Source organism: Venturia canescens, chromosome 3, assembly GCF_019457755.1.
Source record: "Venturia canescens isolate UGA chromosome 3, ASM1945775v1, whole genome shotgun sequence".
In the NCBI taxonomy this organism is placed as follows: domain Eukaryota; kingdom Metazoa; phylum Arthropoda; class Insecta; order Hymenoptera; family Ichneumonidae; genus Venturia; species Venturia canescens.
The window spans coordinates 2,831,120-2,845,729 of NC_057423.1; the positions used below are offsets into that span (position 1 = coordinate 2,831,120).

General features: G+C 42.6%; 2 protein-coding genes across 2 annotated transcripts; one reads left to right on the forward strand and one right to left on the reverse strand.

Moving 5' to 3' along the window:
• The first annotated feature begins 490 nt into the window (after positions 1-490).
• On the forward strand, positions 491-2,841 carry LOC122407724 (cytochrome b5-like). Its single transcript, XM_043414114.1, has 4 exons — positions 491-684; positions 1,924-2,052; positions 2,222-2,301; positions 2,655-2,841. Exons 1-4 carry the CDS (start codon positions 568-570, stop codon positions 2,689-2,691), a joined length of 363 nt encoding a protein of 120 aa, XP_043270049.1. The 5' UTR covers positions 491-567; the 3' UTR covers positions 2,692-2,841.
• On the reverse strand, positions 2,819-12,716 carry trp (transient receptor potential). Its single transcript, XM_043414113.1, has 18 exons — positions 12,588-12,716; positions 11,672-11,978; positions 10,078-10,222; positions 9,838-9,933; positions 8,446-8,588; positions 7,959-8,160; positions 7,681-7,854; positions 7,365-7,599; positions 7,130-7,282; positions 6,791-6,936; positions 6,594-6,700; positions 5,853-5,986; positions 5,627-5,750; positions 5,362-5,557; positions 5,115-5,279; positions 4,106-4,328; positions 3,589-4,023; positions 2,819-3,513 (listed from the first exon to the last, which is right to left on the reverse strand). The coding sequence occupies exons 2-18, from the start codon at positions 11,824-11,826 to the stop codon at positions 2,900-2,902; spliced, it is 3,447 nt and encodes a 1,148-aa protein (XP_043270048.1). The 5' UTR covers positions 11,827-11,978; positions 12,588-12,716; the 3' UTR covers positions 2,819-2,899.
• Positions 12,717-14,610: the final 1,894 nt, after the last annotated feature.

Sequence of the window (14,610 nt, forward strand, 5' to 3'; positions counted from 1 at the left end):
AAGTAGACTCGAGGACATTTTTTTTACGAAAAACCCAAAAATCAATTTTATTCGCCTATGGGAGCCGATTGTAAGGGGAGCGGAAAAATTTTAGAAATTAATGAGTCTCCCTCAACATTTTTCGGAGCTCAGTCATCGAGCGAGTTTCGCAATAAAAAATAAACTTCCTCATCATGATTTTTTGCCTGACAAGAAACACTGCAAAATATTGGAGGCCCCTCGACGGCTATTCCGAGCTGCACTCCAATCTATAGATTTTAATACTCACGTACGAGTTAATGAAGAGATAAAGAATGAAAAAATATCGCAACGTCTTCCGCAGCACGTATTCGCCGGGGGAACCCCGCACAGCCTATCACCACGATCGTCTCTCATTCCCTCGCGTTCTATCAATTAGTGACACGAGACAGTCGTATTTTTCATGTATTTTCCTTCTCACTCCCTGCCCCCCAACGCCCTCGCCTCCTCCGAATATATATTGGGCTTCGATACCGTGGAAAATCTCGACAGTATTAAGCTTCATCCCCGAGCGACAGGAAGTGAGAGAGAGAAAGAGAAAGCAAGATTATGTCAGAAGCATGTTTTACTCTCGAAGAAGTCGCGAAACACAACGGGGTTGGAGGTGCCAAAACCTGGATGATAATCAAGAGTGTTGTTTATGATCTCACGGATTATTTGAACGAGGTATTGTGACGTGAAAAAATCATAGGCTGGCTCTGCCCCGTTGATTTTAGTTGATTTTTCAATTATTAACATTTTTTTTATTATCCTCGTTGATGATTAAATTTGTGGTAAATATTTGCGACACTTGTGCTAAAAATGATCGAAAATTTTGTTTTGAGCATTATTATCAATAAAAGATGATATAGGGGTTAATTTTAAGGAGGTAGAAAAACGAAAAAAAGAATTTTTAGAAAATCTAAATGAAATTTCAGTTTCTTAGAAAAACTATATTACGATTAATTTTAATAATGGGGAAGGAAAAAAAAGATAATTTTGCTTTTATGAACGAGACTTCAATAACACTTTCGATGTGTGTGCGATATCGTTGGGTGGGTGCGGAACATCTTCCTTATTTTCTATTGTGATTTTCCTACCTTCCCCTTCGTAATTTATTGTAGATTTAAAAATACAATCTTTAATAAAACTTTTATCTTCCCCCTCCCTAAAATTCATTGCGGTATCATTTCTTATTAATGATAATGCTTAAAAAATAATTTAGCATGCTTTTTAGCAAAAATAAGTATTGTGAATATTAACCAAATTTATTCACATTGTATCGATCAATTATTTAATTTAATTAATTCAATTTACTACTTCAAACAATAAATCATTATTATTTAATAAAAAGCAATGATAATAACTCAAATTATATCTCTTTGGATATAATAATTTCAATCCAATTCATTTTATTCTGATCTAATTCAATTAATAGTCCAAATTTCATAATTATTTAATAAAAATAATTTAAATTACTCGCGGCCCTGCAAATTCCCGATGGAAATAAACCAATGAATCCCCATCATTTTTCTTCATTTTTAAAAATATATTTTTCATAGTAAATCCTTCGTTTTCTCGTGGTTTCTTTGAGCAGTGGCTCAATTCGGTTGCAGATTAGCTCCTAGATTATCGTAAATAATTGAAATTTGAAAAAAACTTGAAACCCTAAAACTCTGTGCATAGTGACGGATAAAAAGCAAAACGTATTGCGGCAAATTCGATTGTTTCGTAGTCCGAAATGAAGGTTCCTTAAGAAGCAGTAGAAGATCGCGGAGACGAAAAGAACCTTGGAAAAAAGATGGAAAGGGCACGAGTCGAGTGTCTCCTTTTATTGTTGATACGAATTTCTCCGCGACTAATAAATAATAAGTCAGTCGATTTCGTTTGGAAAGTCTTATGTAAAAAATTCCCCCGGAAATATAGCACCCTGGGGGAGGTGAACTACTTTCGGAGTACGCTGGAAAAGATGGGACTGCGGCATTCGACGATTCCGGGCACTCTTCCGACGCCAAAAATATCCTCAAAGCATACAAAATTGGTCGACTTGCCGTGGTATGAAAAATAGACTTCTGCACACTAAATTCACGCGAAGCTCCGGCGCTCGCGGTGCGGAGCTCGCTCGAGATGCATTGAGATCAGCATTTTCATATTTCATTAGTTTTCCGGAGGACAACGAGTGCTCTGAATATTTCGTTGCAACTTCAACCACTTTCATTTTCAGAGAAATAAAGTTTACGGTGACACGAGGAAAGTGAGCGGCGAGCAAAGAGTGGGGATCGAGGAAGAGCGAAGAAATCGAAGGTACGAGCGTCCACGACGCTCCTCTATTCGTGTCAGAATTTTCAGTCACTTCAACATCGAAATATTTCCCGTTCAAAAAACCCACAGAACCATCATTTTTTTGCTGTTTTTTTATAATCTTCAAACGTGTTAACAATTACTTACGACATTGGTAATAAACTATGAAATTATCCTTAATTAAGTGAGTGAGCCAAAACGTAGAATCGATTATCAAAAAATCCTGTCGAAACGGCTCATTGACACGCGACTGTGGCGAACACTTGGAGTTTTTGAAACGAAAGTATAATTTGCCGACTCGGTTGAACGTCGGATTCTTCTAGTCGCTCATAAAAATACACTTTTTTCTGTTACAGATCTTTTCTGCGGATCGTGTGCGGTGGCTGTGTGTGACTGAACAAATATCAAACGTTATACGACGATGGACGAATCTATACTTGAAATGGAAGATAGTAAATAGTACATAAGTATTTATAATTCAACGTCATTGTAAAGTATAAGAAGATGACTAAAACCATAATTCTTAAGATCCACGCATCGTGTATATATATTTCACGTAAAATAATAAGATTCAACAATATTTGGCACAAACGCGTGAAATTTATAGCCATCCGCCCATGACTTTTCCAGTGGCTTTTGATTTTCCTCTGAGTTTGGTAGTGCTGACAGGTTCCGGGGGTTTAGCCGATGGTCCAGGCCTCGGGGGTGCAGGTTCCTTCTTCGGTTTCTCCTCCTTTTTCTCTTCTTTTCCTTCCTCTTTGGCAGGTTCTTTATTTCCCGATTCTTCTTGGTCCTTGGCTTCGTCCTGCGTGTTTCCTTCTGGAGGCTCCGGCCCGTCGTCCTTCTTGGGTTCTTGAGCCTGGCCCGGTTCACCAGCACCGGAATCTTTGCTCTTCTGGGCGCTCGCTTGACTCGGATTCTCCGTTGGTTTTGGGCCGGATTTCGATGCCTTCGCCTTGGATTCGTCCTCTCGAGGGTCCTCCGGGATCGGCGAGGGCGCCCTGTTCGCCGGCTGTTTGGGGTCGAGGCCAGCCTGCTTCTCCTGGCTGCCTCCTGCCGTGCTCATACTTTTCAGCAAGCCTTTTTTGATCGAGTCGCTGAACGAGGGGGTCGCCGAGACCGGAGCCCGGCCGGCAGGCGGCTCCCCGGAGACGACGACTTTGGTGCTCGAGCCTCTCGATGCAGTTTTCTGCTCACCCCCGTTGCCGCCTGATCCTAAGCAACGAAGGAATCAATCGAATATCGAATCGCGTTCGAGAAAATACTCGTTATGAGCAAACGCGAACTCACCTTCGGCTCCTTCCGCATCCTCCATCAGCTTCGCGCGGCCCATGATGAACTTGGCGTAAGCGATTCTCGTGGTAGGCGAAACGACAGACAAATTCGGATTGTACTCGACCAAGCGTTCCGGATCGCAAGACGCCAGGTCCGAATTCGACGCCAACATCTGCTGTCTTCGGAGACTCCTTCGGGTCTGGCGGACCAACGCCTCGCTCCTGCTGCCTATCGGATCACGAGCCAATGTGTTCTTCCTCACGACCGCGTTCCAATCCTTCTTGCTACCGCTTCCGCTCGCCCGCTTGCCAATCGCCCGGGCTATCTGACTGAACACGTCCTTCGGCTCCTTCTCGTTCTGTATCGCAGCTGCCACGATTCCCTCGACGATTCCTATCTGGAAGTCTTTCTGGAGGCGACGCTCCATCACCCTCCCTTTTTTACCGGATACTGCAAAAATCGGAAATTCAGTTAGAAACGAATTCTGGTCTTTCTGTGTTTGCTGAGGAACTTTCTAGGCCCATATACGAACGAGCTGCGTCCTGCTTGTCAACGTTCGGTGTCCTCATTCCGTTCTGTCGAAGGATATCGATCAACTCGTAACGCAGAGTCGAGATATCCTGCCGAATTTCCATCACGTCGTCCTCCGTTATTCCAAAATCGTCTCGCTTCCTCTGCTCCGCCGTTACGTAACGTCGCACCAGGAGACGCATCACCGTGTCGTGCCTCTCCTTCGCTTTCTCTCGCGATTTTTTCTACGAAATTTTTAAAAAATCTGACGATTCTCCATTCTTTTCAAATCCGCTTTCAATTCAATGAAATTTCATTCGTTTTAAGGTAGTCCATGCACGAAACGATGTTCTTAACAGTCTTGAAATTTACACGGAGCTTTAATGAGTAACTTACTAACACCCACATCGAATTTTAAAGGGTTCGTCTTATTGGTCACTGAGACAAACCTGTTTAAATACGAAGAAAAATACACGGGGATAGACTGAGTGGAAAAAATCATTTATCTTTAACAAATGAACGCTCCTTACAAAATTTATGAAAAAGCGCACAATAACAATGAAGTACGCAATGAAAGTCTGGGAAAAAATTCGAGACGATTGTCTTACAGTATTAAAGATATATTGGGTTAAAAATTGAGCGAAATTGGTAAAACTCGTAACCTCGCATTTGCTTATTTCGGTATTTTATTTCTTCTTGGCTTGGCCCGTTCTTTTTATAGCCTTCTGTCTTTTTATTAATACTTCTTTCTCGGTCCATTCCCCTCTATGTTTTCCCTTTGCACTCTCCAAAGCGATTTTTTATAAAAAAAACTAACGGATCCCCGATTAATGAATGGCCTGTAATTTCATTCGCCAAAAGATAAGTTGAAAAAGTGTATTTACAATTTTGAATAAATGACTAAAATCCTCCGTGCATGATCTACCTTAACGGAGCCTCAACTTCGTTGTTTCATTATTTCCAGGTTTAATTTTTCACTGATTTATTCGTCATCGGAATCGCTGCTCCGATTGGCACAATGAAAAACTCACGATCAATGATTTCGTTGGTTTTCCGGTGTTGCCACACTTTAAGATTTTGTCAAAAGTTTTAGCCGTCGGTATCATATTGAAGGGAGGTGGAACAGTGTCGCCGTCCTCGAAGTAACTCATCCACAGATGACTCCTCGCGAATTTCCACTCGGTGTCGGCTCTTTCCTGAGCGGAGAAGGAAATTTATCGTGTAAACGAGATCGACCAGGGTCTTGCGGAGGTCGATTATATTTTTGGCAAATATTACCGAAATTATTTGATAAGAATTGGACATCATAGCGATGAGCATGTTAAGCAGCACGATAATGTTGATTACGGAGTACGAGCCGAACATAAGAAGAGCCCAAAACCTCGTGAAGCTTTTGATCCCGGTGAGGTCGAAGGACATGAGGTCAACCATGCCGAAGCTCGCCCAAAAGAGGGACTGAGAGGTCTCGAAGAGGCTGGGGAACGCTTTCGTTGTGAGAAAATAATCGAACGAAAGAGAAATAAAAATCGCGGTTCGAACTCACTTGGCGAAGCGTCTCCATATCGAGCAGGCTTTCTCCTGATTGTCGAAGTCCGGTAAACCGCTCGGCATGTGATAACACTTCATTTTCTCAAGGTCAGCGTAGTACCACATTAGTTGATTCATCCCTGGATCATTCAATGGGATAAACCTTTTCGCACGTCCGCGCAAATTCGCTTCATAAAGAAACGAAATAATTTTTACTCGATAAGAAAAAGCGGGATTGTTACCGCAGCCGAAGGCGAACAACACGAGAGTGTAAATGAAGAAGAATTTGATGATGTCGATGATCATTCTTCCCAGGGATATCTGAAGTGGACCGAGATGGGGATTGACGCTGAATATGTGCACGAGTTTCAGGAAACTGGAACAAGTTTACACGGAGAGAATTAAGTTAATTGAGAGAAAAAAAATTGTATTGAATTGAGTTTTTATATGCTCAGGACTTTTTTAAAGTGTGTAAATCACCGTTTCAGTGTGCTGCGAAATTCGGAAACGAGTGATCGATACCTACGTTAGGGCAAAGCCACTTAACCGTCGTGATGCGCCGTAAAATTCACTAAACGTTTTGTAAATTTTAGTATACGTAGCGTAAATTTCACAACCTGCAATATTTGCTATTGTAAAACTGAAAATTCGGCAAAATATTGAAAATTTGACAGTGCGTTACTGGAATAAATATTTTTCGTTAACTTGTCTCCGCAGTCAAATGTTAATTTTACGGTGAATTTCACGCTAAATATTACCGTTTGATTCCCCCCGTGGGCGCCCAAATATTCGCACTTTTCTGAGGTTCATTAATTATGGATACGGATTTTCAGCATCGAGACCCAAAACGTTTTGAATCCGCCTCTCAGAAAGCAGACCTCATAAAAGTGCACTTTAAACTCCCTCAATTTTTCCCCCACAAAAGTGTCCTTTTCGTGGAAAATGAATGTTTGAAACGCCCCAGAAGAATGGAGAATACCGACCTGAATATCATGCCTGCTGCGAATGCTCCTTCGGAGAGCAGCATGGGATCAAAAGCGTCCCACTGATCCCTCGGATACCAAGGATCCTCGCCACTCCAATATTCCCTCTGTGCGAGCATCGAGTAAACGTGCATTGCACAATTCAATTAAGTAGCAACGATTCCAGCGCTTGCAGACGCAGCTGGAAACAAACTCACCTGCACGACGTACCACGCAGTCAGTCTCATCATTACCCAAATTACGTAAAAAGTATTCTGTATGAAGTCGACGATGTTCCACAAGTCGGACACGTACTCGAGCAAACCGTCCGCCCATAAAGATCGTATTTCCCCGGTTACCAAACCTGCGCGTTCGTTTTCATTATTTTATAGAACTCTTAAGGGATTACTTAAGGGAAATGGAAACTGTGAAGAGTGCCACGAGATAAATTACTTTTTCCCGCGTTTGTTGTTTCTAAATGAAAAATTGAATTTTTTCAAAGCTCCTAATTGGGCACGAATGATCGATAAATTGGGTAAAGAGGAGGAATAACCTACTGATGATGTAAATGATGACTCCAGACTCGACGAAGCCTGGGATGCAGCCCCGTTCTCTTCTCTTCCAGCCAGCAAGGATTTCCCTCATCCAGGCATTGCCGAAGAGTTCAATGACGAGATATTCGATGCGTTGTGACGCCATTCCCAGCAGCACTGAACATCGATCTTCGATTAACGAGCTTGAAAAGCTTGAGGTTTTAAAAAAACGATGGTCACATCTACGACTCGTTCTTACTGAGAAAGAAAGCGTAGGATGAGGAGTGACAGATGAACTTGACGAAAGGTTTCTTCATGAAGAGACCCATTTTGGAGGTCGGCGAGAGCATGTAAATCGAGCTGTAAACCGGAAACATGGCGCCCAATTTCCCCACTTCTATCAACTGGCCGACCATGCTCAATCTCCGGAAACCGGGCAAACCGTCGTACCAAATAGCTGCGAGCAATTGCTGCACGTTCGGATGAGCGACGAACTGTCAACAGAGGGGAAAACAGGATCGAAGGAGTCTCGAAAGATTCGTAGGATGAAATGTGTCAAGGGCACCGCGTCGTACCTGCTTTTGCTTGTACTTTATCGCGAGTTTGAGTCTGTCGAGCGTTTGCCTCTCGCCCGGTTCCCAATTATCCGCTGTTTCAGGATTATAATTGAGCATGACTTCGAGCTCGTAGGAAGTTCGGGCGTGGTCCAGCAGCGAGGTGGCGAACAGCTGAGTCAATTCTCGCATTTCCTTGTGTTTAAAAAACAACGATTATAAGCAAGCAGGAGATTTGAGCCGAGGCACGCGAAATAAATGAAAATTGGCTCGATTTAGTCGAACTAGAAGCGAATTACGTTGTACTCGGAACGAAATTCCTGCTCCATTTTACTCAGTCTCCGGAGCTCCCAGGACAATTCGAAGGCCGTGAGAAGAGGGTCCCTCGACGAAAGGGCTATCAGCGACGACGAAGTTAGGGCTCGGTAAGCGTTTATTCTCGCTTGGGAATGACGCAGGGAGTCCTGACTGCTCGAGGTGACGCACTCGTCGCAGCCGCATCTTAAATCATGCAAAGACACTCATCAAATTAGCGATCTCACGAGTTAATGAACTAAGCATGATGCAATGAAACGGGATTCGTTCGATCTGTCATTCGAGGCTGAGAATCCTCGCATTTCACAAGAAATCTCCGTTTAGACCGTAAACGAATGCAAATTTGCCCCAGCGAAGTTCGAATCGCGGCGGAGCACGCAAAATCCATTTTTTCAAAAACTAATTTTTCTCGTCAGTGGATAATCGAGGGAGTTTGAAAAACGAGGGCGATCCACTCGGTACAATGATTACCTGGCGTCGTGAGGTGAAGGTAAGGTGGCGCCCCGATCGAGCAGTATCTTGAGGATCTCATAATTGTTTTTGTGAGCAGCTAGAATGAGGGGCGTTATGTCCGGAGTGAAATTCGATGAAGATCTATCGACAGCTTCCCAGCTCTGAAAAACCAGGAGGATATAGCGTCAAAAACTTAAAACTCGGGGGGGGGGTAAGGTCAAATCATACGAAAAAAGCCATGTTTTTGTGAATTTTTTACTGACGACACAATAAAAATATCTTTACTTAACCACTGGTACATTGAAGTTTGATATTTGGAGAATATCTTCTCAAATTTTCCGAAAAAAATATTAAAAAATACGGCAATGGCAGCAACTTTACGGACGTATCTCCGAAAAAAGTAGGTTTGCGGTGCCCCTCGTAACTCGCCGCTGAATCATCCGAAATAAAAAAATTAAAATTCCCAGGTAACGCTGGGAGGGTTTTTCGAATTTCAAATTTTTCAATTTTTCCGACCACTTTGAAGGGAAAATCACAATTTTTTGAGAAAAAATCGGCTAATTTCTTATTGCAATATGAAAATTATTAACAAAACAAAAAACTCTCCAGCGTTACCTGGGGAAAACTATTATCTAACGAATGAATTTTAATTCTTTGATTTCAGATGATCCAGCGGCGAGTTACGAGGGGCACCGACTTTGAAACCCCGAGTTGTGTGAAAAACGCTTTAAAGTTTTAAACACTAGATATTATGCATTCAATTTCAAAAATAAAAAAAAATGAAAAAAAAAATTAAATACCTTACCACCCCCCCCCCTTAATAGAAAAAATGACGGAATGACTCTTGAGAAGTTTCTGAACAATTTTATCATTGTTGAGGAAACTTCACACGAAAATATTTCATCTAAGCGAAAAAGAAAAGAAAGCCGTCGGTCAAATGAGTGAGCGCTGTTCAGTCAAAAGATCCTGGGACAAAATATCTTAATGTAAGACTGAATGTCTTGGATATTTTTATGTACAATAATTATGAATAATAAAAATAATATTGTGCACGCGTGCGTGTGTCAGTAAAAGTGTTTAAAAGAATAAAAAAAAAAAAACAAACAAAAAATCATTTAACAAAAGTGTGTAAAACGATTAAAAAACAAAAAATCATTAAACAAAATTATAGAGGATGTTGTGTGAAAAAAAAATGAGCAATAAACCCTAGAAACGTTTGGGAGTTTTCGTCGAGTTTTTCAAGTTTTTTTCACTATTCGATCGGAAACTGCCAGCACTTTCGGTATCGATCAGAGAGTATTGCCACTTGTCCCAAAGCTCCTAGATTCGAATTCGCCGGTTAGCTATATTGGAATGAAAAGTTAGGAGGAAAGATGAGGGAGAAAAAAGTGTGAACTGGTCCACACTCACGTAAGGTTGGCCCGGCTGATGATTTTTTTCCTCCCACTCGAGGAGGATTTCAACGGCCTCGACATACTCCTCTTTGATAGCGTGTAGAAGTGAATCCTACGCGAATTAGTCCGGGAATGGCGGTGCGCGGAGCGTGAATCGTAACGATCGTTCGCAGCAAGCACGTACACAAACGTCAAATATATTTATACACATTCGGAGTACGAACGTCGATTGAAAAGTCTCCTTTCATGCGCTCACCTTAACCAGAATCCCAAGTTCGAGGAGAATATTGATGAGCTCGATATTCTCATTTTCAATGGCAGCTATGAGAGCGGATCTGTTTAGAGGGTCGACGCAATTGATATCCAAAATTTCAGGATGGCCCTTGTGCTCTTCCAACAATCTGCAACGGTGCGAAACTTCATGACTTTTATACCGTTCTCAAGTGTCGACGTCCCCACTTTCTCGGAACAACGTCGATCCTTGCATTGACAAACCCACCACACTTGCCGTAGGTCGAGCTCGCAGACATCGAAAAATACAATTAAAAATAACATGGGAACGAAGCTGCTTCACTCAGAATCGATCAAGGTAGTGCGTGCACGAAATGATTTTCTTAAGAAAGTCTTGCAATTTGCACAGAGCTTAAATGGGTAAGCGACTGACAGGCACGTCAAATTTTAAAGGTTTCGTCTCATTGGATACTGAAATAAACCTGTTTAAATACGAAGAAAAATATAAAGGATTGTAGACGTAAAAAATCGTTTATCTTTAACACTTTTTACGAAATTTATGAAAAAGTTCACAATAACAATGAAGTGTGTAATATAAATTTGAGAAAAAATTCGAGACGATTGTCTTGCTAGTAAAATTGGTAATGCGAGCACTCGTACAACCTCACATTTGCTTATTTCGATATTTTGCTTCTTCTTGGCTTGGCCCATTCTTTTCATGGCCTTCTGTCTTTTTATTAATACTTTTTTCTTGATCCATTTCTCCTTGTGTTTTCCCTTTGCGCTCTCTGATGCGATTTTTGACATAAAAAACCAAGTATTTTCGCCAGGGGCGAATGAAATTTGGGGTTCAGTCAGTCACGGATCCCCGCTCAATTAATGGCTTGGAATTTCATTCGCCAAAAGATAAGTTGATAAAATGTATTGAGAATTCCGAATTAATAACTCAAACATGAAATTAAAGTGAGTATATTTTTAATTAGGAAGTAAAAATCGAGCCAATTTGGACACCCATAAAATAGGGCCTACGGGCATGATCTACCTTAAATGCTGGTCAACTACGATTGTCTTACGATAATATATCAATCGACTGGAGTACAAACTACGCTCGAACCAACGTATTATTGCCAACAACTATTGGGCGGGTTTTCAGCGACCCTCAAACCGTTCTCTTGTCCGAGCACCGAACCGTACACGTGAATGGAACCGTCATAATTTCAAGCGACATTTTCTACGGAAAATGTAAAGATAAATGGATAGATAAGTAGATAATTTGGGGGTAAAATTTCCTGGCCGATCTCATGGTCACTATTAAATTCACCGTCGGTCATTCACCCACGAGAAAAATTCATTTTACATTAATCTCTTTACGAATGTTCCTCCACTGCTTGAATTTCCCTCATGCAGGAATTTTCCCCCGCGTGTACGGTTCAAGGGTCACCGATATTTCACTGAAAAGTGTGATTTCTAGGTGAGATAAAAAAAAGTTGGGAAGAGCGAACGTATATTTCGAAATGACGTCAATGAAAAGCGAAGCATTCTCAGTGAAGATATACAAATGTGGGCTGCTCGAGAGACACAGTGGAACGGTCGACGGGATGAAAGACGACGTGGATTACCTTTTGACAGTGGCACAATCACCTCGTTCGGCGCTTAGAAGGAAGTGCTTCTCAACTGGGCCAAGCGCATAGTCTGCCGGGGGACTGAGGGTTTGGGTCGATGGTGCACGAGCCTCGTTGCTCAACAAATTTTGCTGCGATTCCGACTGGTTCATGATTATTCAATCGCGTTATTGTCCCGGAAATACGGGCGGGGGCATCTGTGGATTTATTCGTTTGAAAAATCGCTTCTATTATTTCCCGTAGCCTCGATGAATTTCCAACGCTCCAGGAGACTTCGGCCGGACGGTAACATTAGCGGCGTTTGCTGCAGAACAAGATTCATGGCTACACCGACGATAGATGCGTGTATTGAACGATCTACTGCTCCAATGACCCGCAGCCTACGTAATAGGATTTTCTCCGAGTAATTCCTCCTCGTTCCGCTGCCCTGTCGCGCGACGCTTGCCTTCGTCGAGCCAACCGCTTACTGAAAATATTACTTTTCCCGAACATTCTTTCCCTCGCGTTTTCATCGCGGTTGTGAAAAACTCGGAGCCCAACGAGATTCAGGGTCGTTGGGCTCGACTATACGATCGACTAATCGCCGAGGCTGCGGACCGGCGGCAGGGAAACCGAAACGTCGAGCACGCGGGGTTCCCGTCGACAAATACTGACGTTCGAGAAGGAGCTGCGAAGGTTGACCCGGCCGCGTTGAAAACCGCGCGGAAGTTTCGAGTAGAAGGAAAAAGTACGGAAAGTGCTTGAGAATCCGGGAAGAAAATATTTCGAAGGTTCGAATATCTGGCGCGGATCCCGCGGTCGATTGAAACTCGCGTGAAAATATTGGAAATTGTGGGATTTTTATCGAGACCCCGAAGTGATTTTTGCCTGATAAATTCGTCGCGAGAATAAACTCTTTTTCAAGGTTACTTACGTGGTTCATAGGAATCCACCATTCTTCAAAAAGTCTCGGAGATTTTTCCTCGTTCCGGAGGTACGTAAGTGCCCGACCGCGACTGAGGAAAACTTGCCACCGCTGACATAACTCAGCGAATCCTTACAAGCATTCGGTCGGGCTTTCGCCAGCGCGGGGGGGGGGCGGTAGCTGGGGAATCGAGGGCTGAACTGGATTAAGCATCGATAACGCTCCTCTCCCATCGAGACGAATGCTCTAAATACTCACGATCGTTGTGTTCGTCCAGATTTTTATACACCCAAGTCCTCTCACGACAAGCAAACGAGCCATCGCCGTTCGCATTCCCGATATGCGTACCTGACGGATTTACCGTGTTTTAAATATTAATCCAAAAAGCTCCCCCGCATCGTGGACTCTTGTCGCGTGTGCAGCTGCGGGTAACGGGTGTCCTAATCGTGAAGGCAGAAAAACCACCAAAATCCCATCGATCGAAAGCGTTTTCGAGAAATTCGCAGCAACTTCAGAGGTCTCGCGAACCGCGCCGAAAGCTCATTCGGCCTCAAAGACCCTTCACAAAAACATCAAAAACCCCTAAAATCGAGCCCGATTTCGATTCTTCGACGCTCAAGTTCCAGAGCCCGTTCCAATAAGAAAACAAAATAAATAACAAAGCTGGGAGCTCCCACGAATATTTCAAAGATTGAAAAAACAAGGTCGACCAAACCCTTGGGTCGTTGGAAACTCAAAACGTTTTTCCCCCCCCAAAGATCCTTGAACCTGCGCCCAAGTCCTGCATCATCGATCTTTGTTTCTTTTTTTTCAATTATCCAAAAGAAAACGATGAATTATCTGCGCACTGAAGAATGAAGGAAAGTTGTGACAGCATCTCCAAATCAATTCTCAAGAAAGAAGGGCTCGATGGAGCCTCAAAGTTCGGAGCCCAACTGCATGGACACCGTATATTCATTCGTGTGTACATGTACATCGTGATATATCAGTTGGCACGTGCTAATATACAACCCCCATTACGATGAGCTCCCGGAGCTACGTGACTACTTATTTCTCGTTCATCTTTCAACTTCTCCTTTTTATTCGATCCCCGGACCCGTGTAGGTGTTGGCTTCCAAAAGTAAAACTCGTAGAAGCCCATATAATATATCAATGCGAAGTCAGAACCGTTGTACACGAATGAAACATGTCTGCAGAATTATAACGATTTCGGACACGCACACGAGCCTCGGACTTTTATAGGTGCGCGCGTGTACAGAGATTTATAAATAAGAGGCAAAAATGATTCACAAGACACGCGCATGAATTCCATATTGCGACAGACACATAGACACATATTAGCAGTTTCCTTTCGTCATTCTTTAGCTCCCATAATCCCCGAATATTCGCAAGTTATCCAGCTCGAGTTTTCTCATACTTTTTTCATATAAAATCGCCAATTTTCACGCTTCCGTCTCGCGCCTCGGCTCTCGTTACTTTGTATTCGTCTCGCGAACTCATCGCGCGCGCGGAAACGGCTCAAATCCGAAGGCCGAAAGCTTTTCTCGTCAGACTCCTTCCGGCATATTTCTTGACGGAGACGTCACTGAGGCTGCCCGGATGAGAAACACTGATGGATCAACGCGCTTCGACCTTCAACGATTCCGACGACGTTTCCGTGTCGCACCGCTTAAAAAGGAGAAATTCCGGTAGTTTTTTCATCGAAACACTCTTGACCATGAGACTGAACAGCGAAATCTGTGAATCAGCGATTTTTAAGTAGTTCGACTGCCATAGACTAATCAAGTAAGCAACTATACTTTATTTTTATTAAATTCGAGTCTGAATTATTAATAAAATTAACAAACACTTTCATTGAAAATATTTTTGTCACAAGAATGTAATAAAGTGTTATAAAAAATATCATAAAAGATCAAATTTATACTTCAACTCGACTACTTAACGATTGAGTCTGAAACTTTAGATTCACATAACCTAGGGGAACTTTTTTATTCTACGAAAGAAAGTTCACATCGGTGTAATCGCGCCGAAA